Here is a 25,717-nt window from a genome sequence, read left to right on the forward strand (position 1 = left end):
GGATATAATGAGTGGTCTTAACGGCTTGCATGGTGTATTCGATTGGTGTCTGCCAGAGCATCGATAGGATTGCATTAGCTATGAATTGCAGTGACCAGCAGGCGCCCGTGAGCGACTCTAGACGATCTTCCGATACGCAGCTGCGGGGACAATTGCAGGATTCGTCGAACACTCAGGCTCAGGAGGGTTGGGTCGTGGGACTGTTCAATTTCACCTGGGTGGTGAGCTACTTCCTCGTTGGGTCTACCGTTTTCATCACCAAATGGTCTGTTTATCTGGTGACGTTTTGTCTGTTGCATGTGCCGAGATGGATCTTCGTGGAGACGAGCAAGCTGCATTTGACCATTTCGTTCCCGACATTCCTCATCCTGGCGACGCTGACAGCGTACGTGATATATTGTGCTATGAAGGGGAACGTGTTTGCACAGTACAAGCGGTTGATCCCGGACGAGATCGGCGACAGTGGTTACACCGAGATGATTAACAAGAGCTCGAGCTCGAAGAAAATCAGCAAGGAGAAGAGCTCTGACAGCAGACGGCTGTTCTTGGATGAGTCCAACGACAGCAGGTATGGCGCATCACACCTGGATCAGTTCCTGAGCGCGATCAAGATCTTTGGATATCTCGAGAAGCCGGTTTTCCATGATCTGACAAAGAACATGAGGACGCAGAAGCTCAACGAGGGTGAAATCCTATTGCTTGATGATTCTATAGGTTTTGCGATTGTTGTCGAGGGCACGTTGCAGATTTATCACAGAGTGGAGCAGGAAAGTTCCTTTGGGGAGCAGCTGAGCAAGAATGGTTCGCTGGACGAAACGCTCGAGCCGTTCAGGAGTTGCACTGTGGAGGAGCAAGAAGTACAAGACTACGATGATCTCTTAAACGGAGAACACGGCGATGGCTCTGCCTATATCCGTTTGAAGAACGGGCTGGGTAAGTTTCAGTTACTGAACACAATGAAACCAGGTAATCCCGTATCTTCCTTAGTCAACATTTTGAACCTTTTCACTTCCACTTACCAAGAATTTGATTGGAGAGAAGCGGCTAGCAGGTCTTCGTCGGTCGATGTCACCGTTTTCCAATCGGATTTCAATGGGTTTTCTGAGACTGCGGTCAATGATGTGACTCCGGTTTCGCCCCCCACCGCAGAAAGCTTGCCCACATCGGATTTGGGTAGCCGTAATACACCTCCAATACGCGTTACAAGAGTGATCGCCCGTGCGGCGACGGACTGTACCATTGCAATAATTCCTCCCCAGGCTTTCGCCAATTTAACTGCCAAATACCCCCGCTCGGCGTCTCACATCATCCAAATGATCCTCACCAGGTTGTATAGGGTTACATTCCAGACTGCGAACGACTATCTGGGTCTCACTAGAGAAATCATGAATATGGAAGTCGTACTCAACAGAAACGTTACCTTCGATTTACCCTTCTATTTGAAGGATGCAGTGATAAGACAAGTGAACGCTCAGTTATCAAGCGACGGCTTTGAAGGCAAAAGTGCTGTCAAGTCCGAATCCAAAAATATGGCCCCCTCTTCTTTGGAGTCGCACCGTAAGGCTAAGAACCCCCCGGAGAGACCCCAATTACGATCTGCAGCGAATTATCAATCAAATTCGTCAGTGAGGGGATCGAGGCATGTTGTTCTCGGATCCCGAGATCATCTGAATCCGGGAGATTTACTTTCTAGTGTTCCACTGTCTCGGAAGGAGTCTCCAGCGTCTTCAGCGACTATGTCGCAAAGCAAAGTATCTTCGCCACTGTCGTCTCAGAGCCAAAAGATAATGGCTCCCTCCTCATCTAAGTCATCCAGCGGAAACTCTCGTTACTCGGTACACTCCCTCCTTTCTCAAGGACTTGCATCGCCCGGAAGTATGAAACTTAATGTTAATGACAGCTCACTATCAGGCTTCGAATGCGGTTCGAAAAACGACGATATCAAGAATTGGTCCTTCTCTGCCGCTCAAGAGGAAACTGAGGAATCGGCTTTGAGAATGGCTCTAGTCGAAGCAATGTTCACTTATCTTGGCATCAATAGAGATAATATGGCAATGCCTTCATCGCCTTCCAGCGCCTTCTCTCACGAAGATGACCACGATAGAAAGGTGGGTAATTCCAATTCAAGGAATGATAGCATTATTGCCACGTCGTCAAGTGTATCACTTTCATCATACCTTGCACCACCTTCTGCACCTCTAAGAATTCTCCCCAGTGATTATGCTATCACCTCTCAAAAACAAAAACCAAAGAAAAGGCACTTTTACCGGGAAGAGGTATCCCCCAACCTTGACTATGACTCTGCTAAAGCTGAATTCTCTCAAGGCATTGAAATTCATTTCTTCAAAAAGGGTACTGTTCTCGTGGAACAGAATCATAAAGGAAAAGGTCTGTTTTATATTATTTCCGGTAAGATAGACGTCACTGCCTTCGCAAGGCAACCCGATGGACACTCTCATTTTGGGAGCGGCAGACCAACTGGCCGGGGCTCCGAAAATAAGGAAACTGTATTGTTCACTGTTGGGGCAGGCGGAGTAGCCGGTTATCTTTCCTCACTGATAGGTTATAAATCATTTGTCAATTTGAAGGCCAGAACTGACGTGTACGTTGGGTTCTTGCCAAACAGGGTCTTAGAAAGGCTTTGCAACAAGTACTTCATGATCTACTTGCGCATAGCAGAGACATTAACTAGCTTGCTTTCTCCAAAGATGCTGAAATTCGATCATGCATTGGAATGGATTCAGCTATCTGCATCAGAGACTTTGTTCCGGCAGGGAGATCCTGCTAATGGTATTTATCTGGTTTTGAACGGTAGGTTGAGACAGCTGCGTCGTAAGATGGACACGCAGAACAAGGGCGATGATGCGGTAGATTCAGGAGATCAAAACGATTCTCACTCTGATAGCAACAGTGATTTAGAGATAGTTAATGAGCTCGCTCAGGGGGAGAGTTTTGGAGAAGTTGAAGTGCTGACCGCAATGAACCGTGTGGGTACTATGGTTTCAGTCAGAGATTCAGAATTAGCGCGTATTCCGAGAACGTTATTCGAGCTCTTAGCCCTTGAGCATCCCTCTATTATGATTCGGGTGTCCAGATTAGTTGCGAAGAAGGTTCTCGGAAGTGACAACGGCGGATCGGGCTCTAAGATTAAAAACGACGACGAAGACGATTTCAGTGGTTCGCTTTCTCAGCCTAGACCTATGAATGTCAGCTATACCCACAACCCTCCGCATCTTCATAGTAGTTGCGGCAAGATTACCTACAGAACCTTAACCATTTTGCCTATCACGGGAGGCCTGCCTGTCGAGGACTTTGCAATGAAACTAGTTCAAGCATTTAAGAAGGTCGACCGCTCGACAATCGGTCTTAATCAAAGAACAGCATTATCACATTTAGGTCGCCACGCATTTGATAGATTGGCCCAGTTGAAAAAAAGCGGCTATTTTGCTGAACTGGAAGAAATGTACGATACAGTTGTGTACATTGCTGACACCCCTGTAAATTCCAGTTGGACCAAAACATGTATTGCTCAAGCTGATTGCGTGTTGTTACTGGCTGATGCTGCCGCATCTCCCGATATCGGGGAGTTTGAAAGGCTGCTCCTCAACTCGAGAACTACCGCCAGAACAGAGCTAATTTTGCTTCATCCAGATAGATATGTGGAACCCGGTTCGACTCATAAATGGCTACGGTTTCGTGGATGGGTGGATTCACATCATCATATTCAAATGGCGGTCAATCCTTTGAGGGACGAAAGCGATTCAAAGCATGGTCCTCTGAACAGCGGCCCCCTTGGTTTGGTGGACAAGTTGATCCAAACAGAATTCAGTAAGAGAACTCAACAGAATATATCCAAATTGGTGCCTGATTCGATCAAAACCAGAATGGAAACGCTTTCTTCCAGATTTAAGGACCTCAAGAAACATTATTATTCACCCGTTCATACTCATAAGAGTGATTTCTTGCGGCTAGCAAGGATACTATCGGGACAAGCCATTGGACTGGTCCTTGGTGGGGGCGGTGCCCGGGGACTTAGCCATCTAGGTTTTTTGCAGGCCATAGAGGAACAAGGCATTCCAATCGACATGATCGGAGGCACTTCGATTGGCTCATTCGTGGGTGGATTGTACGCTAGGGATTACGATCTAGTTCCGATTTACGGCCGTGTTAAAAAGTTTGCCGGAAGAATTGCGTCGATCTGGAGAATGATGACAGACTTAACCTGGCCAGTCACCTCTTACACTACGGGCCATGAATTCAACCGTGGAATATGGAAGGCGTTCGGCGATGCTAGAATTGAAGATTTCTGGATTCAATACTACTGTAACTCAACAAATATCACTGAGTCGGTTCAGGAGATCCACTCTTTCGGGTACGCATGGAGATACATCCGAGCATCGATGTCGCTAGCCGGCTTACTCCCCCCTCTGGAAGATAAGGGCTCAATGCTCCTGGACGGTGGTTATCTGGATAATCTTCCCGTTTGGGAAATGAAGGCGCGCGGTTGCAATACTATCTTTGCTGTTGATGTCGGCTCCGTCGACGACAGAACCCCCATGGACTACGGGGACTCGCTGAACGGGTTTTGGATCGTTCTGAACAGATGGAACCCGTTCTCCCCACACCCGAACATACCCAACATGGCAGAAATTCAAATGAGACTCGGGTATGTAGCCTCTGTCAACGCACTGGAAAGGGCAAAAAGAACTCCCGGCGTCATTTATGCCAGACCTCCGATAGAAGACTATGCCACATTGGATTTCGGCAAGTTCAAAGAGATTTACGAGATCGGGGCCCAGTACGGGAACATATTCCTCACAGAGCTTGAGGAACAGAACAAGATGCCCTACATCCCAGGTTCGAGGTCCACCTCCACCGAGGACGAGCTCCCTGAATTTTTACTGCATAGACGTAACAGCATATGAACGGCTCGCGCTTCGAATCTGCCCAACAGTCATTTATTATTTGATACACGCTTATAAAATCAAATTATTCTGCATTTACTCGTCATCAGAGGGTGTTGTTATCAGTGTCACACTGTCTCCTCTTACAAATATCATCTCCGAACTCTTTTCTGTCGACTTCAACTCTCCGGACACAAGTTCATAGATAGTTTCGACCGCGTCGCTCAGCACTATGTTGCAATGCGAATCAAACGCCTGCAGGGTGCCTGTTAACTCTCTAGCTCCACGTAGTTTGACATACACTTTTTCGTCTAGGTTAAGTTTCAATAGATCCAAAGGTGTTTCCAGAGACATCGTTATAAAGCCAAATGAAATCGCTGAAAAGGCGACACTATCTACTCCAAGCAATTAACACAGCAGCGGTCCCAACAGAAAGCATTCAGTGTCTCTAGATGGACCCAAGTTAACCAATTACACCATATTATCTGCCATATGGCCAGTCCCATTCCTTGGCAGTATCATCGAAAAAGATCACAACGTACTTAGTGACAACAATACAAGGCCAATTGACGAAGATTCTTCAATTGGCACTTCTGATGGTCAAGATGGCACTTTCTGTGAAGGATTGCGTGTTGGATCGGGCAATTTGGAACCTGTAGGGGTACGGAATGATGCTTTTTAGGAGGGGGTTTCAAACAAGCGTTAAAACCTGTGCGAGGACGAGATATACGAAGCCTAAGCCGAAGCCGCAGCCAAGAGAACGAGTTAACCTTCCTAGCCAGCGGACACACCATGATAACGATCTGAGGATCACTGCACCTGTTCCTCCTACTGTTGAAAATATTAAGTGCCCGGATGATCATCCGTTGTGGCAGTTTTTTGCTGATAGGAAGTTCATGAGAACAGCGGAAGAGTTAGACTCTAGCTCGAGGCCATGGAGCATACCGGAACTCAGAAGAAAATCGTTTGAGGATCTGCATTCTCTGTGGTATACGTGTCTGAAGGAAAGGAACATTTTGGCTAGGGAGAACCATCTTTTGAAGAACTCCGTGGAGGGACATCAGGGCCAATACGAGGAGCTGTCTGAAAAGATTAGAACAACGATGTGGAGGATCAGACATGTGTTGAGCGAACGCGATTGGGCATTTAGAATCGCCAGGGAGGAATTTGCCACGGAAAAGGAAGCGTTTATGGCTGAATTTGAGAGGGAGTTTCTAGAAGCCCCGGAGGAAGAGGACGAGGAGGCTTTCGAGAAACTCCAAAGATTTCAGAAAGCTGTGTTTGGCATCAGTGAATTTATTGACGAGAACAGAGTGGATCGTGCCTTCGTTGATGGGCTTAAATTTGTGGCGAACCTGAAATTGAAGAAATTCGCAGCTAGAGACGACTCAGTCAAGAGCTTTCTGGAGGAGACGCCTTCGCAAGCTATTGTTGATGCAGGTGAAGCATTTGTGCTTTTCACGGCGGAAAACAACTTGAACGAAATGAAGGAAGCCTGCTCGGCCGTTCGTGGCCTAAGAGAGGAGGGCAACAGTGTATCCAGGTATGTGGAGTTGGACACTGTCTCCAAGTATGTTAAGCAGCTGGCACAAGCCCAGGCAGCTAAGGAATCTACTAGATCATGAATATAATCCATCATTCTTCAACTAAATATATCCTGTGTATAATTCGAAGATCCAACGAATATCTATTTACATTCATTCAGCGTAAGCCGCTACTTTCAGCTGTGATACTGCCCTTCTTTTCGGCCTTCCTCGGTTACTGTACTGTACTTCCTCGGTCTCATATGCAACATTATAAACTTCCTTCTTAATTTCTGCCTTTACCGTCGCATTTTCTGCCATAACGGCGTCGGACTTCACTTCCAACTTCCGCCTTTTTATAACTCCATCTGAGGTTGCTCCACTGGTCTTACCGATTTCGTTAGAAAACAATACACCTTGAGCCCAGCCTGCATAACCACCCCATTTTTTCAAGAACATCATTCGTATCAGGTCAAGCTCCAAGTTGATCTTTTTTCTTGTTAGTGGCATGCAGTGGTACTTCTTCGCCAACTCCTTGACATCGATCTTACGCGCCTGAAATTGGTAATCCCTCTTAGCTATTCTCGCTACATGGACATCCACTGGCACAACTTCGTCCATATGGAGACCCATCAAGCATATGCAATCAGCCACTTTTGGCCCAATCCCGGTATAGCTCATAAGATGCTCTCTCATCTGCTCATATGTCATGCGTGACTGCAGGTATTGCAGAAACTTAGTATCGTCAGAGAAACCGTGCTCTTTCTTGTCTCGTACCATCTTCTTAGCCGTCTCGACTATGAATTTGGCTCTGTAACCGAACCCAAGACTTCTCAACTCATCCTCAGTGGCCCTGGCTGCAACTTCGTCACTTGTAGGAAATGAGTAGTAATCGAGAGACTCAAAACTCCCCACCTCGTTACCGTAGTTTGCACTTAGACTATGGCACATCCTGGTAATTCGCGAAATATTGTTGTTACTGGAGCAAATGAACGAAACCAGCGTTTCCCAGGGCTCCTGTGCAAGCATTCGTACTCCTTTAGGCTTGAAACTTGCAAATCTGGAGTCGTTTGGCAGCCATTGCTTCGAATGTAGCTCTTCAAGCGAAACTTCCAACCTGAAATACCTCATCAAATGCTCCTTTAAGACACTGTGATTGCAACCATCATCAACCGTTGCGTATTCCACCACCTCAGGGGACGGTTGTCTTAAAATAACGATTGAGTATCGGTCTCCAATCTTCATAGTTGAAGAATAATGGTTCTTCAGCTCGTTAAAAACCCATCTGAACGCCTGACCAGCCTGGAGGACATTCTCGAGATACAATTCATTCTTTGCGATGGCAATCTGATGGAATTTGGGCATAGCTTCGCTAGTTTGGGTTCGATGAGCTGAATCAATACGCGTTAACTAAGGTTCAAGTAAGGTTTTGTCTTATACGCGTCTGTTCCAGCTCATCGCTCACAAAAGGCATCAACGATAGTAGGTATTTAGGCTTCAGAAAGCTATCCAGCAAGGTTTGAACTTCCATAGGATTACCAGGACCTGCTGCTTACAAGAGCTGCTCTTTTGCTGTACTGTTTGAGCTATCCTGACACCTGTACAAAAAGCTACAAGCCTCTGAAAAGTCAGGAGAGCATTCTAGTCATTGAAACCAGTTTTCTCTCACTTCTTTGCTGCTTAGGAATGCATACATGGTTTTATGGCGAAAGAGTTTTAGATCTTTCGTAAGCTATAGAATCGCTCCCATCATTACCCAAACATTTGTGCCATTTAGCAAGACGGGAATGAAGATTGGACTGGCGTCAGCATCACCACCACTGCATTCTCCAAGAAGAGCGCTACGAACTTCGTCGAAGAGAAGTCTCGGCGTAGGAGACCAATACGAGGAACTGAAGGATCTGCTGTCGGATTCAGACGGCTGGGATGAAGACCTTCACGTTGCGCCTGTGCGAGTGAATGAACGCAAGGAACTCAAGAGTTTGCGTGATCAGTCAGGCAGAGTAGCCGGCGAATTCTCTGATGCTGATGATTCCATCATCTGCGAGTTGTTACGCTCGAGGAAGGACTCCAACGCAAAGGCAGAGAAACATCTCGCTGGAGCCTCCACGAAATCCTCTGGAAAACCCCTAGCCAGGAGCTCCTTCTCTAGTCTCGCGTCTGAAGAGATTCGCAGGCCATTGGTCGAAAGCACTCAGCAAGCTGATATATATTCCAGTGAGGATAGTCGATTACTGCTCTCGCTGCTGCGAGGGAACAATCCACATAGAGAAGAGCAAGACGATGTACAGGAGGCCTTAAGGTCTGCGCCAGGAACCGCATCTGAGGCGGTCCTCGAAGAAGTTGAATGTGCGACCGAACAGCAGGAAGAAAGAAATGACACTCGACCGCTAGAACCTCTTAATGTGGAGAATCCCGACCGGATCAAGTCCGAGGACACATCTGATGTCTGCATCATCGAGGACGCGGAACCTGTTGCTGCTGATTCTCCGAAGATCGCAGATATGTCGGACTACCGAGTACCAGAGAATGAGAGCTCCAGGAGATCCTGTCAAGACAATAAAAGTCTCAAGATAATAGACGAACAAAAGGTTGTGCGATATGCTGACAAGTTTACTCTCCTGACACAACGGAATTGCATACCGACTACGCAAGAGATAGAGAATAGATTAAAACTGAATCCAAAGGGTAAAGTGATAGTTCCAGTCAGATTGAGCAGAGAGCAAGAAGATGTCATACGTCTTGCTGAGGCTGGCCATAATATTTTCTACACCGGAAGTGCAGGAACCGGTAAATCGGTGTTATTGCGCGAGATGATCAAGGTGCTGAAAGAGATTTATGGACATGACCAAGTTGCTGTGACTGCATCCACTGGACTTGCAGCATGTAACATAGGTGGTGTAACGCTACATTCATTTGCTGGGGTTGGGCTAGGAACCGGAGAGGTTACGAACATCTATAGAAAAGTGAGAAGGTCGAGAAAGCACGTCAAAAGATGGGAATCCGTAAGTGCACTTATTATTGACGAAATTTCAATGCTGGATGGAGAACTCCTTGACAAACTAGATTTCATTGCCCAGAAAATACGGAAAAATCGCAAGCCTTTTGGAAACATACAGCTCATTTTCTGTGGTGATTTCTTTCAGTTGCCTCCTGTCACTAAAGATCCGAATAGTTCTACTAAGTTTGCTTTTGAATCTAACGTTTGGAAAGAAGGTATAGACGTAACCATTATGCTGACTAAGGTATTTCGACAACAGGGTGATTCCAGGTTTATCGAAATGTTGAACAAGATGAGATTGGGCCAAATCGATGGGGAAACTGAGAGAGAATTCAAGAAATTGAGCAGGCCACTTCCTCAAGATGAAATTATACCAGCAGAATTGTATAGCACTAGGAATGAAGTTGAGAGAGCGAATAAACAGCGATTAAACAGATTACCAGGTAAGGCCCATGTCTTCCATGCCATTGATGGTGGTGTGCTAGAAGATCGTGAAATGAAGGAGAAATTACTGCAGAATTTCTTGGCTCCAAAAGAATTGCAACTAAAGATCGGTGCGCAGGTTATGATGATAAAGAATATTGATGCAACTCTGGTCAATGGCTCACTGGGAAAAGTTATAGATTTTATTGACCCTGAGACGTATATGTTCTATGAAACCATTGTGAGAAATCCAGACCTCCCTCCAGGCGCCTTAGCAAAGCTGAAAGATAATCCCGAACTGCTGAGAGAAACGTGGAATGAATTCCGCGAAGAGAGTGAGAATGACACCCCAGTGCGTCAAAAAACCACTAAGGATGCGTTCTGTAGAGGCGATCCGGACGAGTCGGTTGCCCAGTTGGGGGAATCAATTTTTGACTTCTTGAAAGACGCTAGTTCAGATGATATTGAGACAAGAAGCAATCTCGATCGCAAGAGGGAGTTATTAAGACAAGTTCATGAAAGCTCCAAGGGAAAGAAAAGACTACCGCTTGTAAGGTTCAAAACTTCAGATATGTCTACAAGGACGATACTGGTTGAGCCAGAGAGCTGGGCTATTGAAGATGAAAATGAGAAACCTTTGGTTTCAAGAATCCAATTACCACTGATGCTTGCATGGTCTTTATCTATTCACAAATCTCAGGGACAAACATTGCCCAAAGTGAAAGTCGATCTGCAAAGAGTATTCGAAAAGGGCCAAGCTTATGTGGCGTTATCGAGAGCGGTCTCTAGGGAGGGATTACAAGTCTTGAATTTTGACAAAACAAGGATAAATGCACATCAAAAAGTTATAGATTTTTACTCAACGTTGATAACAGTCGAACATGCCATCAAAAAATTGGAAGCTGAAGCTGGCACAACAAGCTTACGCAAGAAACGCAAGACTAGTACAGGACCTTCGGCTACAGGCATTTCAGCTCGAACGAAGCAAGCAAGATCTAGATCTAGAACTCCGGCTGGTACCTCTAGCCCATCAAGCCGCATTGCTACAATGCTGATGAATAAAGTACAGGGAAAACCACTGATTAACGGGCAGCCGCACGAACCCGTGGATATTTTTACAGATCGCAAGACAGGTGCCTATTCCCACGAGGCATGATTTATAGATAATCAGGCCAAAAAAACCGTTATACAAACTTGCCAATATTTCTCACTCACTTAAGATCATGGGATAGAAGATCGGGGTGAGCGTGTAAAACACCACTTAGCACATTATCTTGCAAGGACCTCGTTGGTCCCTCGAGCTCTGTAGAAAGGCTTGCAAGAGCAGGATCTCTCGTGAGAAGTTCCAGTTCTATAGCACTCCACTGGGATGCCACGGCTTCAACTTCTTCTACAGGGCATGATCGCAATAAATCTCCAAGAATCTCCAATTGAGCCATCAAAACATCGACCGGAGCTTCCTCATCCGGCCAGCGAGGGTCAACGAACTTGCCAACCTGGAAAATGGTTGGCCAGAATGACGATATATTGCTCATTTCAAGCAACTCTCTTGCACCGTCTAATGCAAATTCAAAATCCAAGTTTGCCAACGAATGATCAATATGAAGCGCCAGCAGCTTGGTGACGGTCTCGCTCGAACTTTGATCGTCTCGCCTTTTCAACTGCAAGCCTATCTGTAAATTCTCAACAATGCGGAGGGTGGCAGCCATGTTCTTATAGAGCGATACATTCAATTCCAAAAGGAGCGCAATGAGATCGAATATTCTTGGAGCAAAAGTCAGCAAATCGGAAGGTTTAAAGGGAATTCCTTTCCCTAAATTGAGAGAGTAGGTCGACAGATCATTGGCAACATCGAGCAGAGCTTCCAAATGCTCATATTTAGTTTTATTCGTTTTCAATAATAAATTGAGCGTTCGTCTAGCATTTTTCATTTCTGGTCGGCTTCTAAGACCGTTAGATGCCCTGTTGAAGAAATGCCAGAAATACTTTATAAGCACTTCCTCATCTACAGCAGAATCGAACTCTGTGAGAAAACTGTCCAGGAGTTCAAACTTTCCCATTTCAAGCACCGTTTCAATGAAAACGGACATCTTCTGATCTAAGGTTAGGTTCTTGAACACATGTTCCTCCTCCGGGTTCGATGCATCTAAAAGCTGAGATATGGCCTGAACAGTTTCTCCGTTATCACTGCAACCCAGAACTTGTTCTCTGACTATTGCAGAGAAATGAGCCTGCTGGCCTAGTGTTTCTTCTTGCGCAATAGAGTAGATCTCCTTCAAGCTATAATTCTTGTAAATCGATTCCATGCATTTTGAGTAATGCTTCAGCAAACCCACGGTAATCCCATAGTTCGCTATCTCAACTTTGTCGTCGATCTTTGACAGCAGTTCTTGTACATCGTGCAAGCTGGCAATCTTGAGCAAGCCTGAACTGTTATCGAAGATGATCTGCGCAGCCTGGGCTTGCACGCGCGAGTTAGCTTCGGCACTAGGTGACACTTTGCACAGCTCTGCATACAGGTAAGAGAAATTCCGAATGTTGCCGGTAGAATTCAAAGGGAAGTAGACCTCGGTAAAGATATTTTCCAAAAACAGGTCATAGAGGTTTAAATTCGTGAGATAAGGGATCACCTCACGGTGTATTACCGTTGAAGGAAAATCTGGCTCCGTTTTCAGAATTAGCTTGAATGCTTCTAACGCCCCCATCGCCTCGAATGCTTCAATTGTGAGAGTTCTGCTCAGTCTTCTATTGATATGCTGTAGAGGTTGCACAATTCCCTCGATCCACTTATCGAAATTCACATCTGATTTAACAACCGACCAAAGCGGTCTATATGACGTAGCCTCCTCTGGAGTATACCTGTTACACAGAATCATACGCCTTCTCATCCATTTTGCTTCAAATGTGTCGAATTCCAAAGCTTTGCAGTCCGGTATCTCCTTCAACCGTGATTCCACATAATTCCTGGTCGCTCGATATCTTTCCTGCAAAATGCTGTGCTCCATCTCGACTATAGGTATCAGTTTCTCATCGGAGTCAATCACTTGTATCAACAACTCCTCACAATCAGCATTATGCGCACCTGGGATTTCGAAAAGGAACTTCAAGCGAGCTGGATCATCCAGCTCTGGCCATAAAACGCCCACTGCGTCATAGAAGTCTGGTTGCTTTGTAAAACTTGGCAGCAATTGTGCCAAGCGACCGGCATCTCTTCTTGCAGCAAAGACTGCTATCAACAGGAAGAACTGGTAATCGGATATCGAGTCCATCAGCCTACTCAAAGCTCTAAGGGCCCTAGACCGTCCTTATAGTCGATCCTTTGAGTTTACAAGGGTTTTTTCCAAAGTTAATACACTTCTAAGTTAAAAATTACTATAGTCATTATCACCAACTATTCCAGTTGAAGCTAGCAGGAAGGCTGTGATGTCGTCATTGAATGCCCTGCAGACGGAGCAGGTGAGAAGCAAGGTTTTATACAGTGAAGTGGACATTCCGTTCTATGGGTACCTGGAAGCGTTAAGCAGAGCGACGAACCTGAGCAAGAGCATACTGAAAGGTGGTTTAGAGTCTTACGAGAGCCAGGAGAAAGTGACATTTGACGAAGAATATGTGAGGAAGTTGGAACAGAATGCGTGTCTCAAGTATCTGGAGCTGCAGTCGTCCATCGAGGTGAAGAAAGCTGCTCAAGAGAACTGGGAGCAGTCGAATAACGAGACTATCGCTACAACGGAGGAGTTGGTGCCGGGGTTGACAGAAACACTCAGGGATGCCAATTCCAGACTAGAAGAACGAATTGAAAGGATACGAGGACTCTACGAGTGTGTTAGGAAGGTCAATGCAGAGACTGAAAATCTGCTTGAGGGAAACACCAGCTTGACTGCAACACGGTCTGAGTGGGAGAGAGAGCTGGGTGGCCCTTTGACGGATAAGCTGATCAAGCAGGGATATATGAGGAGGACTGAGAGTTCCGAGAACGGGGAAAGATACCGGGTTTACGATAATTTCACCAAAGGGCCCAAGGAACTGAGACATATAAACCAGTCGATCAGGGCGGATATATCGAGACTAACAGAGGAATTGGCCACCTATAAGAGCCGGTGGTTGGAGGATGCCAACGTTTTCAGTAGAATCACTTCAGTGCTGAGGGAAGAGCTTGTCAAGAGGAACATGGACGTTGATATTGAAGTGGAAGAGAGGGAAGAGGAAGAAGAAGAAGAGGAAGAAGAAGAGGAGGAGGAAGAGGAGGAAGAGGAGGAGGAAGAGGAGGAAGAGGAGGAGGAAGAGGAGGAGGAGGAGGAGGACATAGAAGCAGAAGAAGAAGTCGAAGAAGAAGAGGAAGATGTAGAGGGAGACGAATACGATGATGAGATACAAGAAACGGTGGCGGCTGAGGCAGAAAAGGATGTTGACAATGTTGCGGCTCAGGAAGACAAAAGGCCATCTCATGAAGAAGAGTTCAAAGATCACGACGAGGAAATGATTGAGGAACCGATGGTCGAAGAGGTTGATTTTGAGCCTAACGAAACGCAAGAAATAAGAAACAGCAGCACGAATACTCTTCTACCGCAATCAGAGACCGAAATTGCGGATAAATAAATGTGTATCGATAGTGACATTAATCTAATAATCAAAGAGTTTGAAAATTATACAATCTTTTGTATACAAGGTAAAGGAAAGTGCGAACAAGTAATAAATGATTAAAACGATATTTTTCCATCCGTTTACACAGTTTCCAAGATTTCATCCTTGAAGCCAGAAACCTTCTTACCGGTTTCTTCATCAGCACCCTCACCATGCAAAGTCATTAGAGCACCCAAGTCGAACTTTGGTTGTTTCAACAACTTGACCTTTCTGATGTGAACGTTTTGCAATGGGAAGATGTCCTTGGTAGCATTCTCGATCTCCTTGTTGATGACTTCTGGGATCAACTTGGAAGTCAATTGAGCCAAAGTGGAGTTTTGAACTTCTCTGGTCAAGATCTCAGAGATGATCTTTCTGATAGCTCTGATGTGAGAGGACTGAGCATAACAAGTTCTCTTGACTTGGTTAGCTTGCTTTCTGGTGAACGCAATGGCGAAGACTCTCAACACGTAGTCGTCCGAAGTCTTAACGGTCACGTTAGCTTCGATCAAAGTCTGCCATTTTCTGACCATAGATCTCAATTTGTCAGTGGTGAAGTCCATACCGTGGAAGTTGGTCAACAAGTTCTTACCTTGAACTTCGTCAACTCTCAACTTGACCTTTCTGAACGAGTGGTCTTCAGAACCTTGTAGATCAGCCAAACAGACTTCCACAACTCTGCCCTTCAAAGCGTCGGAAGCACTCTTCAAACCAGTAGACTTGTTGACCAAAGTCTTACCAACGTTTCTGTTCTTGAAGGTGGATGGGGCCTTGATATCGTACCATTCCTTTCTGGTGAATGGGTCAACGACCTTCTTCTTCAAACCTTTCTTACCCTTGGATAGTCTCTTGTTCTTGCCAACAGCCATGTTTGATTTGGTATTGCTTGTCCAGTTACGAAGGGTGTCCTGAAAGCTTATAGTATAACTTCAACCTCTACTTCTCTTTTGACAAAAGATACAGATGAAATTTGGTATGCCAGACGTCCGCTACCTTGCGTATCTGCACGCTCTCCTGCTGCTGCGACGAGCTTCCCAAAGGGCCTCTGCCTAGAGGCTAGGCTGGTCTTTGCAGACTGGGCAACTCGCCAGCCTGGATCGCCAGAAGGAAACCCGCCTACCGGTCGGCCAGGCTGCCTGCACCGTCTCCTGCTGCGGAGCTTCAGCCTGGTCTGCCAGTCTCTCTGCCTGGAGGCTGCTCCGCCCGCGATTGCGAGCTATAGAGCGAGCCCCGAAGGAAGCGACGCAAATATTTTTCAGATTTTTCAGGGTGTCGCAAATCTGAAAATGTACGGATGGTGGATCGGTCATGGATGTATGGATGTTTCTCTTGGGACAGTCACTTGAAAAGTTTGGTAAATAGACTAATTGGAACCTATATCATAGGGATCTGGTCGATGAGAATTGGAGATGCGATAACGGCGAGCTACGGGGGACTCCGAACCGGGCTGGGAGAGACTGAGCTGTTGGAGTGGTGTTGTGGGAAGATAATTGAGTGATGTCAAGTGGTGGGACCGATGTACAAGCGCAGCAGGAACTGCCGAAAGTTAAGAGTCGAGTGGACGTCCAGGTGGGGCTGGTAGGAGATGCCCAAGTGGGCAAGACATCTCTGATCGTGAAATATGTTCAAAACGTATTCGATGAAGAGTACACTCAGACTTTAGGGGTGAATTTTTTGAAGAGAAAAGTGAGCATACGTTCTACAGATATAGTATTCTCGATAATGGATCTGGGAGGGCAGAGGGAATTCATTAATATGCTGCCAATTGCATCGTTGGGGTCGTCAGCAATAGTGTTCCTTTTTGATCTGACGAGGCCAGAGACGTTGAGTTCCATTAAGGAGTGGTATCGACAAGCACATGGACTGAACGAGACGGCGGTGCCGTTGCTTGTCGGTACGAAGTACGATCTATTCGTTGATTTGGACCCCGAATACCAGGAGCAATTATCAAGGACAAGTATGGAGTACGCCCAGGTGATGGATGCGCCGTTGGTGTTCTGCTCGACGGCTAAGTCTGTCAACGTGCAGAAGATCTTTAAGATCGCATTGGCGAAAATCTTCAATTTAACGCTTACGATACCGGAAATCAACGAAATTGGGGACCCGCTGCTGATCTATAAAAGTTTGGGGAATCACAGGGCTCGTGGTGAAGAAATAAGCCGAAGACCGTCACCGTCGGCTCGGACATCATTTTCGTAAGACAGTTACATACAACATATCATAATGCATATTAGGAAAAGGTTTTTACAACCCCTTCAGGCTTTCGTCCTGTTCGAGAGCCTTTTTCACATCTTCCGACGAAATATTCAGTTTCACGCAGCTAATGTTCTCGTTCTTCATACTCTGCTTGATCAGTATCCCCGCATCGACCAGTTGATTGATTACAAAGTCCCATGAGACAATCCTTAGCTGCTCTGGTGTCACTTCGCTGCCTCGATGGAATAACACACGACTTATCTCTTCCACAAACTTGTTCTTTGCATTCATTTCAATGAGAAGTCGTATCTCATCGACAATGTCACCTAATTGCTGCTCTTGCAATCCACTTTTCTGCATTAGCTTTTGTAGAGCGTACAAGAACAATTTACCGGTGAAAGATAACCTCGAGATGAACCTAGTGCTGTGAGTATTGATGGTTTCGTTTAATGCCTTTATGATATGGGATATGTGAACAGTTTGTACACCATCTCCGTCATTCGCATCTTCTTCATCTTCTTGATCTTCTTGGGATATCGCCTTTCCTTGGTAGGAGTAACCGTGCTTGCTCATGTAATGCTGTTCCGCCAATTCAGCGGCTCTTTTGCAAACCTTAAGTGCTCTTCTGGCGTCACCGCTAACACTGGCGACTTTCCTTGACGCAATTTCGATTGCATCATCAGTCATTCGCAGTTGTACTTTCTTTATATGAGACGGCAATTCTGCCCCATTAGCCTCTTCATCAGGATTAATCATATATGCACTGCCTGTCTTCGTATCCTCATAAAAGAAAGAGTTATTAAGGCCTTTCAATCTGAACTGTATGATTTGTTTCAACTCTTCGAAAGTATAACCTGTAAACATGATTCTCGTGAATCCAATTCTGGAAGAAACTTTATTACCGAGCTGCCGTTCAGGTAAATCCATTGTGTTTGCCACAGCAATAACGATTAACTTCGCATTTTCATAAGTTGTCCAGTTGAAGAAGTTGTACATGATATCTTGAGTCTTGTTCACCAACGCATCCAGTTCATCTAGCAAAACGACGACAGGCCTTTTTTTGTTTCTGGGAACTTTGTTAAAGTAGAACTCCAAAGATTCCATGGCAGCCCCCCAAGTCAATCTTTCACCCATTATCTTATTCCACAAAGCCTCGTAGCTATCTGTGGGTTTCACCATTTTCAAACCATTAATCTCAACAAACTGAAATACAGGAAGCTCATTTTGATCAGAAGACCTTTGCAATTCTTTGACGACCTCCTTAACGGTTAGCGTTTTTCCTACACCCGGTGTGCCTGCAATGTACACGGTTGTCGCAGAGCCAGATTCGATGGCACTGTAGATACTTAAATAAATTGAAGCAAATTCGCTCTCACGGGCCGGAAGGAAATCTTGGAAATTCCCAGATTTCATTATCTCTTCTTTGTCATGCGAAGAATAAAGCTGCTTTTTTATCTTCGAAAAGATTGTCTCGACCACTTCATGCGTCTTTGGCGCCCTTAGTTTGTTCTCTAAAGCAGCGACGTCAATGTCATTAGTTGACTGGTTAAATTCCGCCAGTTCGGTCAAATCCGGAATGTCATCTACCGAACTGAATCTCTTTGAGAATGGCGTGTACTTCTTCTTAGCACGTACCACATTTCTCTTTGTGAACTTCCTTGCCAACGAATTGCTAGCCGTAGATGACCGTGAACCATTGGTGAGCTTTGATTCAGTTTTACGTGATTTTCTTTTAGAAGTCTCACTTTTGCCTACCCGCTTATTGCTTATCTTAGCTAGATGTACTTCCTCTTGGTCAGATAATGACTCTTCTAACTCGCTTTCTGTTGCTGATGGACCTGACGAGTCATGCTCAGCCCGATAAGGTTTCTTGTTATCATTGTCGCTGCCGTCATATGCACTGACTATTTCTTCTTCCTCTGACGAGGAGACCTCGCCGGTTGATCGTTCTTTGTCCTCAATATCAGACTCGGTTCTCTCTTCCCTGTGGTTCTCCTCTGGTGTCTCCTGAGCGTCGTCATACGCATTAGATGAAAGCGATGACAATTCACTGGATGTGTCTTGATCACTGATCTCAGCTCTGCGTCCCGCGTTTGGTTTTCTTTTTCGGTAAGACGCTCTTCCAACTTGGTTCTCTTCGTCACTGCTTTCCTGAGCGCTTGTGCTATCCGACTCGGTCTCGATCTTCACGCCTTTCACATACGCCGTCCCAGAGTCCTTATATCGACGATTTGGGCTTCTACGCTGGCCTGCTGGCCGCGGTACTGAGAGCCTTTTCAGCCGCTCTTCGTATTCCTTAGGCTCTGATTCTGACATTAATCTTCTCTCTTTGTCCATGTCAAAGGGAACAAAATTCTCACCTGTGGGCTCGCACATGTATCTGACAAAGAAGTCCCTGTCATTTGTCTTTTGGACTGCCGGATCCCGCCACTGCTCCTCGCTGCGCATGTCTGCAATAGCAAGGAAGTCCTTAAGCCATATCTCAGAGAGTTCTGCCGTGAGATACAGTTCACCCTTGTCGATCTCGTTGATAAACTTCTCCTTGTAATATTCGTCAGAGTGATCCTCAGCCACCAGCTGCGGCTGAAATCTGGCATAGTATAAGAAAGGCTTCAGCTCAAACCATCTGAGGTAAGAGAACGCCCAAATCTCGACTATGTTGTTCAACGTATTCAGCCGGATCTCGTGAATCAAGTACACTGAGTAAGAGTTCGTCACTTCATCCCTCATAATGACGCTATCGCCACGTCCAAACATCAACTTATCAGATTCTCGCTGCAGATAGATCCTTTCGGCTCCACGTCTATTCCGGGACCTCCTTCTATCATCAGATATAACGTTCCCCTTCTGATCCTTTACGATGATCTGCCATCCGCTCAGCTCCTTCGTTGTTTCAGCCATAATAACCTTTACTTTGCTACCACTTAAATCAAACGCTCTGAACTGCTGAAAAGTTCCATAAAGTCTCTGAACCCGCTGCTTATAAGATTCAGTACCACACAAGGACCGCAACACGCTCCTAAAGCACGATTGGACCCTTCGATTGCTTGTTTATAGACCCTATTGTAGTTGACGTGCCCGTTAAAAATAATCTTAATATTTGGCGTCTTACTGGACTGCGATGATGATAGCAGAAAAGACCCTGAATAATAGCCCAAAACACCCAATTGCTGCCCAATCGTCGGCTAGGATGCGATTGAGCCGACTACTTAAGCCAGGGTGGAATCTGACGGCTTTTGAGAGGCTAATATTGTGGATCCGATTGGCATCCTCGACGTTGATCATAGCGCTAGGTATTACCGTTATGGTGGGACCAATTACGGCGCCGACTACTTTTGCTCTAGCTAGGTTTGGAACTAAATCATCAGATATAACTAAGGGACTCTTTGACGTGTTAAAAGACGCGGTGGAAGTGTTTGGTTCGACCGATGTGAACAATGGAGTCGGACTGACGACATCAGAGATCTTCATTCTCACCGATTACGCGGCGAGTCAGATCAAGAGCGTGCCACAGTACATTGCTATCACACTCTATGGTCGATGCGACATCAATTTCAATACAACGTTCAAATATGGCCCAAACGGACATGCTATTGAAGTGAGGAACTCATCGGTAATCGAAGTTTGCTTCACCACGGGGCCTGAATACGTTTTCGATTATCGTGAAGTTTTATCGCAGCTGGGACTCGATATAATCTTGAGTTATGCCTATGATCAGAATTTGCCAGCAGTGCTAGGGCTCTCCAGCAGTTACAGCGAGTACATAAAGAACCTGCAGGATCGGAAGATTGACGTGGTATACCTAATAATGGCAGTTATGCCGCTCGAGATTATTATTGTCGTTCTCACCGTGTGGTACTATTCAATCAAAGGCAAACATATCAATCCGTTGAAAGAGCGGGTCCTGAGTCACCTCATATCAGTCATATCGCTCACAGCCTTCGTCACTGGGCTCACTGGTGCCATCAGTTTGGTTTGGCTAGCGTTCAACCTGAAAAACAGGATCAAGTCTGAACTCGAGGCGTTTGGGTTCTCGTATGGATTGGAATCTGCATGGTTTACATGCCTGTGGTTTTTCGCATTTTTCATGCTTGTCTCGACCTTGGCCTGGTGTGGCCTCGAGTGGTGCCTCTCAGACTCCCAGCGGCCATACAACGACGAAACTCAGAATAACATCCTGCGGTATCGCGCGGGCCTTTTCGTCGATGCCAACGGCAGCTTCACAGATAATGCATCCTCTGACGGTGATATATACCGTACTCGGTCCAATACAGGAGCCACAAGTCGAGATCGTGCCAATTTAAATCCATTTACAGCAGAGGAAGTGGAGCTACAAGACATTGCATTATACTCAAGCGGTGATGATGAATGCGACCCTCAGAAAGTTGTGAAACCTTCATCAGCTATGTATTTTTAACTGGCATTTCCATTTTTTTTTCCCTTGTTGGTTTAAGTCGATGTCAGAGAAAGCCTTTGTGGCGCGCCATTATTCTTTCTGAAATAATGACCAGCGATTTATTAACAATGTATGAATTGGGCACAACGCATCTAACGCCATTTATCTGTGTCTTTCCAAGCTGTCATCATGTTTTTTCTCAAGAGGTTTCTCGCCTGGATAATATTGCTGATTGTCGCACTGACGCAACTTCTGCTCTACATACCAATTCTCTCCTGCAGGAATACAGGATCATTTTGTGTGGAACAGTTCAGGTTTTCCATTACTGGCTCTTCGGCCATTACGGAAGAATTCATTAACAGCGTGAAGGAAGTCCTGAAACTCATCTCCTATCTGGCGCTCGATATGGGCTGGTCCACAGGCCTGACTGACTCCGACGTTTACCGTGAGGAAAACCTGGTAGACACGTTCGATTCCGAGAACGTTTACAGCGTCAACCACTTTGGATACTGCAAGAAGAAGCACAGCACGATCCTGTACTGCGCGCACAACGGTCACAGCGGAATGGATGTCCTTGGTATTCTAGTGCGGGACATAGGAATACAATTGGGCATGCTGTCCATGCCGCATCAGAACGAGACTACGATGGTCGGAGAGTCGCTGGTACTGACATACCATCTTGGACTTACTTCGCTGAAAAAGTTTCTAAAAGCCAAGCAAACGAGCGCCCTTTCGAAAGTTCTATTACTCGAAGACGGCCAAGCAGAATCTGGCAAGATTTCTGGCGCGTCACAATTTGCCAGAGGTGTGGCTTTAGCCCGATTTCTTCAGCTGGCCAATGCTGGTGTTCTTATCATGCTGATCAACGAGATTTCTGTGAGCGTCTTGTGCATGCTAGCGGTTCTCGTCTACGGCATTACTCTGGTCCTTAAGGTAAAAGTCCGCATTTTGATCACGGTTCTTAAAGCTGCGGCTTCAGTATTGATTGGCATAGCGACGATCACCTTCGCGAGCACGCTACTGTATTTCCTAGCACTCAAGACGCTGGAACCCTCTGGAGATCCCCTGCAGCCTGCAACTAAATGGGACATAATGCAACTCAGTGTCGGCCCTGGCTTCGTCATCGGCTGGATTCGGTACGCGCTCCAAATTATCCTGCTCCCGTTGACCTTCGGGACATTGAGATACTACAGCACAAGAGAGGAACCTTCTCAGGTCGTGGAAGAGCCCGGTTCTGGGCAATTGAAGGACTGGGCTTGAACTAGTGCCAGCGAGAGCTTATTCACTGTACGCGAAGGTAAAAAATTACTGTCATTAGTGGTGAACATTACATACAGACATTACATAGATAACGATATATCGTAATCGGACCAACTTCACATCACTTCTGTCGACTAGGATGGCTGGGCTGCGATCATTCGATGCTTTCCGTACGTATCAATGGCTACAGAGGAAGCTCATGAGCTACTCACTAACAGATGATTTTCAATAAACAGCGAAGACAGATGAATCTCACAAGCAGAGGTCTTCCAAGGGAGGTTTGAGCTCCATTTTGACATATCTATTCCTTCTTTTCATCTGCTGGACCGAGTTTGGCAGCTATTTTGGAGGATACATCGACCAGCAGTACCGAGTGGATGACCAAGTGAAGGAAACTTTCCAGATCAACATGGACATGTACGTTCATATGCCTTGCAAATGGCTTCATATCAATGTCCGGGACCAAACAATGGACAGGAAGCTTGTCTCCAACGAGTTGAACCTGGAAGACATGCCATTCTTCGTCCCGTATGGCACAATGGTTAACGACATGCGAAAGATAGCCACGCCAGCGCTGGACGAGATCCTGGCGGAAGCGATACCGGCGCAATTCAGAGACAAGATGGACCCGAGTGCCTTGAGGGCCGATCTGGGTGACATAGCCTTCGACGGGTGCCATGTCTATGGATCCGTGCCGGTCAACAGGGTCGCTGGCGAACTGCATATCACAGCCAAGGGCTGGGGCTACTCCGACTTTGAGAGGGCTCCCGTGGCAGAGATCAACTTCTCCCACGTAATCAACGAGTTCTCGTACGGGGACTTCTTCCCATACATCGACAACCCTCTCGACTCGACCGCCAAAGTGAGCATCGACAACCCACTTACAGGTTACATATACGACACATCGATAGTCCCCACGGTCTACGAGAAGCTTGGGGCCCTGGTGGATACGAACCAGTACGCCGTCAGTGAGCGACAATTCGACCCCAATGCTGTTCAGAGGGGCTCCAGAAATATACCCGGTATCTACTTCAGGTATGATTTCGAGGCCCTCTCGATCCTAATAAAGGACCAGCGTCTGTCGTTCGTCCAGTTTGTGATAAGACTTGTAGCGCTACTTTCATTCATAGTCTACATCGCATCCTGGGCGTTCAGAATGGTCGATCTGACCCTTGTACTGGCGCTGGGACCCAGATGGTCGCTGCGCTATCAGCCAGGCTCGGATTCTCATGGCATCTTAGAGCGTTAATTCGCACTTTCGCTACAAGTAACACTTACAAACCAAAGACTAGACTACTAGCAATATATCTCTGTATAGCCTGGATAATGAATGAAAATGATGCCAGCCGCCCAAGTCGGGCCTCTGAAGCTCAAGATGCGGAAGTACCCAACCTGAAGGATTTAGCCGCCCAGTGGCAAACTAAGAAGTTTGGTGACCAGGTGAGAGAGAAGGTGCTCAAGGATAAGGTGTTGGTGAGAATTCAGGAGGCCACTAGCGTTATTATGGATCTGGCAGCGAGACAGGAAGGAGCCGTGGGCGAGCATTTCGACAAGATGGAGTGGGACTCGTTATACAATTACTCTGCAAACGTTATGGATGAATACACCAAGAATGTTGATAGCATTTTGAACCAGTTGGATCAGTTGTATCGTGTAAGTATTCTGGTTAAACAGCGAGTTTGATGTTTTCGATGAGCGTCCTTACTAACTATAAGAAGAAACAATACCTATGGCAGGAGTCTGTATTCCTCATAGACTCTCAAACCGGTGCCTCCGTGATTGGGAAGGCAGAAGAGTGGATGAAGCTGAAAGAACAACATCTGGAGTACAAAGGTGTGCAGCTCGACCGGTCCGCAAACGTTATCAAAAGCGCAATCGAACGATTGACATCGAAGAATTGATCAATACGGAATACAGATAACTGAGTGCACACGGTTTGCTTTTGCTCCTGGACAACGGTGGTCAAAACCGCCTGCACTGTGTACTTACTAATCGACGCCTGCCATGCCCTCAAACAGGCGAGCATAGCAGGTCGAATAAGGAACCCTGAAATGCTCATATGGATCGTCCGGGTATAATTCCACGCCGCAGAGGAAGCAGAACATGATCTCGCAAACGGCACATTTCATTTTATTGCAACCTTCGCTTCTTTGAACCACAGTGCGACATTTAGGACATCTCTGCAGGTTAGAACCTTTCTCGGCGATCGCATGATCAATCATTTGATCCGCTAGATAATCATTAGCTTCCAATTCTAGATTCTTTTTGCCAAATTTCGCCTCTAATATCTTGCGACGTTCGTTGTCCGCAGACTCCTTGTCTAGCTCTAAGTACTCTTCCACAATATCTCTTGAAATGACCACCTTCTTTCCGCAGTGGTTGATGTAACCGTGCCACGAATGAAGGCAATCGAAGCAAAAGGTGTGTTCGCATTTAGTACATATCATCATCGAATCATTTAAATCGTCTTTAACACACCAGGTATCGCATCTCCTGCACGTCACACAGGCATTTGCACAGTGCTGAGATAACCTCGCAGCGGCTTGAGAGTAAAACAATTTCTCGTATCGAAGGCAAACTTCTGGGCTAAGAATACCTCTGAAAAAGCTGAACGGAATGGCTGGCGTAAAGGTGACCTTCTTCATCTCGTTGTAGCTCTGGAACTTGTTCAAATCCAGCTCTCGGTACTCACAGTTGGGACATCTGATTTGATTTGTGCTACCTTCTTCGATCAAAGAAGTGTAGTAACTTTTGACACAGAGCTCACATATTCGGTGACCGCACGGTAGCCTCGTCATCCTGCTTCCCTTCTTGGTTTCCATACATATGGGGCACTCGAAGTTACTTCTAGCCAGTTTTTCCGATTCTATAGCATTGTCAATTGCAGCAAACGAGTCAAACTCTTTCTTGTCATGACAAACCCTCTGATTCTCTTTAAACAGTTCGGCTGCAACATCACCAGTGAGAAACCCAAATAGTAACATAAGTAACGGGGTGAACGGATCGTACAACTCTGAATTGCAATCAGTGAGGGAACAAAACTCTCGCTGAACAGCCAGCTTGATATTCTCTTTATCTGCCTGCGTCATCCACTCAGAATCAAACTCCAGGTCCAATGAACGAGAGAGATCGGGATATTCATGACTTTTGACGCTGAAAGTTAGAAGATCAGAGGTGAGCTCCGATAAGGTTAGCGACTGCTCATTAAATCTTATTATGACATCGTTCGGCAGCGAAATCTTGAAAGGTAAACTGCCACGCACAATTATACTAGTTTCAGCAGCTATATCATCGGGATCAACATCAATCACCATTTCAGGATACATCTCCTGCAAGATTTTCAAGTCGTCTCTAAGGTTAGCCTTTTCCATTGCGACAGTATTCAACCCATTCA

The 25,717-nt window shown here is 46.0% G+C and overlaps 15 protein-coding genes across 15 annotated transcripts; 9 read left to right on the forward strand and 6 right to left on the reverse strand.

Annotated features, from left to right (window-relative positions):
* Positions 1-29: 29 nt before the first annotated feature.
* NTE1 (lysophospholipase) lies at positions 30-4,925 on the forward strand (the record flags this gene model as incomplete). Its single annotated transcript, XM_037283189.1, has 1 exon — positions 30-4,925. The coding sequence occupies one exon, from the start codon at positions 30-32 to the stop codon at positions 4,923-4,925; it is 4,896 nt and encodes a 1,631-aa protein (XP_037139085.1).
* Positions 4,926-5,000: 75 nt separating this feature from the next.
* LSM3 (U4/U6-U5 snRNP complex subunit LSM3) lies at positions 5,001-5,258 on the reverse strand (the record flags this gene model as incomplete). Its single annotated transcript, XM_037283190.1, has 1 exon — positions 5,001-5,258. The coding sequence occupies one exon, from the start codon at positions 5,256-5,258 to the stop codon at positions 5,001-5,003; it is 258 nt and encodes an 85-aa protein (XP_037139086.1).
* A 314-nt stretch (positions 5,259-5,572) lies between these two features.
* Positions 5,573-6,529, forward strand: MRPL4 (mitochondrial 54S ribosomal protein uL29m; the record flags this gene model as incomplete). Its single annotated transcript, XM_037283191.1, has 1 exon — positions 5,573-6,529. The coding sequence occupies one exon, from the start codon at positions 5,573-5,575 to the stop codon at positions 6,527-6,529; it is 957 nt and encodes a 318-aa protein (XP_037139087.1).
* A 72-nt stretch (positions 6,530-6,601) lies between these two features.
* On the reverse strand, positions 6,602-7,792 carry OGG1 (8-oxoguanine glycosylase OGG1; the record flags this gene model as incomplete). Its single annotated transcript, XM_037283192.1, has 1 exon — positions 6,602-7,792. One exon carries the CDS (start codon positions 7,790-7,792, stop codon positions 6,602-6,604), a length of 1,191 nt encoding a protein of 396 aa, XP_037139088.1.
* Positions 7,793-8,121: 329 nt separating this feature from the next.
* On the forward strand, positions 8,122-11,007 carry PIF1 (DNA helicase PIF1; the record flags this gene model as incomplete). The annotated part of the gene is made up of 1 exon (XM_037283193.1): positions 8,122-11,007. The coding sequence occupies one exon, from the start codon at positions 8,122-8,124 to the stop codon at positions 11,005-11,007; it is 2,886 nt and encodes a 961-aa protein (XP_037139089.1).
* A 55-nt stretch (positions 11,008-11,062) lies between these two features.
* Positions 11,063-13,120, reverse strand: SEC39 (Sec39p; the record flags this gene model as incomplete). The annotated part of the gene is made up of 1 exon (XM_037283194.1): positions 11,063-13,120. One exon carries the CDS (start codon positions 13,118-13,120, stop codon positions 11,063-11,065), a length of 2,058 nt encoding a protein of 685 aa, XP_037139090.1.
* A 154-nt stretch (positions 13,121-13,274) lies between these two features.
* Positions 13,275-14,447, forward strand: MFT1 (Mft1p; the record flags this gene model as incomplete). The annotated part of the gene is made up of 1 exon (XM_037283195.1): positions 13,275-14,447. The coding sequence occupies one exon, from the start codon at positions 13,275-13,277 to the stop codon at positions 14,445-14,447; it is 1,173 nt and encodes a 390-aa protein (XP_037139091.1).
* Positions 14,448-14,572: 125 nt separating this feature from the next.
* Positions 14,573-15,340, reverse strand: RPS1B (40S ribosomal protein eS1; the record flags this gene model as incomplete). Its single annotated transcript, XM_037283196.1, has 1 exon — positions 14,573-15,340. One exon carries the CDS (start codon positions 15,338-15,340, stop codon positions 14,573-14,575), a length of 768 nt encoding a protein of 255 aa, XP_037139092.1.
* Positions 15,341-15,968: 628 nt separating this feature from the next.
* On the forward strand, positions 15,969-16,670 carry TEM1 (Ras family GTPase TEM1; the record flags this gene model as incomplete). Its single annotated transcript, XM_037283197.1, has 1 exon — positions 15,969-16,670. One exon carries the CDS (start codon positions 15,969-15,971, stop codon positions 16,668-16,670), a length of 702 nt encoding a protein of 233 aa, XP_037139093.1.
* Positions 16,671-16,715: 45 nt separating this feature from the next.
* On the reverse strand, positions 16,716-19,568 carry ORC1 (origin recognition complex subunit 1; the record flags this gene model as incomplete). Its single annotated transcript, XM_037283198.1, has 1 exon — positions 16,716-19,568. The coding sequence occupies one exon, from the start codon at positions 19,566-19,568 to the stop codon at positions 16,716-16,718; it is 2,853 nt and encodes a 950-aa protein (XP_037139094.1).
* Positions 19,569-19,788: 220 nt separating this feature from the next.
* Positions 19,789-21,084, forward strand: ECM7 (Ecm7p; the record flags this gene model as incomplete). The annotated part of the gene is made up of 1 exon (XM_037283199.1): positions 19,789-21,084. One exon carries the CDS (start codon positions 19,789-19,791, stop codon positions 21,082-21,084), a length of 1,296 nt encoding a protein of 431 aa, XP_037139095.1.
* Positions 21,085-21,252: 168 nt separating this feature from the next.
* Positions 21,253-22,323, forward strand: SMA2 (Sma2p; the record flags this gene model as incomplete). Its single annotated transcript, XM_037283200.1, has 1 exon — positions 21,253-22,323. One exon carries the CDS (start codon positions 21,253-21,255, stop codon positions 22,321-22,323), a length of 1,071 nt encoding a protein of 356 aa, XP_037139096.1.
* A 139-nt stretch (positions 22,324-22,462) lies between these two features.
* Positions 22,463-23,572, forward strand: ERV41 (Erv41p; the record flags this gene model as incomplete). The annotated part of the gene is made up of 2 exons (XM_037283201.1): positions 22,463-22,493; positions 22,560-23,572. The coding sequence occupies 2 exons, from the start codon at positions 22,463-22,465 to the stop codon at positions 23,570-23,572; spliced, it is 1,044 nt and encodes a 347-aa protein (XP_037139097.1).
* Positions 23,573-23,649: 77 nt separating this feature from the next.
* Positions 23,650-24,224, forward strand: GMC2 (Gmc2p; the record flags this gene model as incomplete). The annotated part of the gene is made up of 2 exons (XM_037283202.1): positions 23,650-23,976; positions 24,042-24,224. 2 exons carry the CDS (start codon positions 23,650-23,652, stop codon positions 24,222-24,224), a joined length of 510 nt encoding a protein of 169 aa, XP_037139098.1.
* Positions 24,225-24,311: 87 nt separating this feature from the next.
* ITT1 (RBR-type E3 ubiquitin transferase) lies at positions 24,312-25,694 on the reverse strand (the record flags this gene model as incomplete). Its single annotated transcript, XM_037283203.1, has 1 exon — positions 24,312-25,694. One exon carries the CDS (start codon positions 25,692-25,694, stop codon positions 24,312-24,314), a length of 1,383 nt encoding a protein of 460 aa, XP_037139099.1.
* Positions 25,695-25,717: the final 23 nt, after the last annotated feature.

Source organism: Torulaspora globosa, chromosome 3 (genome assembly GCF_014133895.1).
Source record: "Torulaspora globosa chromosome 3, complete sequence".
Taxonomy (NCBI): Eukaryota; Fungi; Ascomycota; class Saccharomycetes; order Saccharomycetales; family Saccharomycetaceae; genus Torulaspora; species Torulaspora globosa.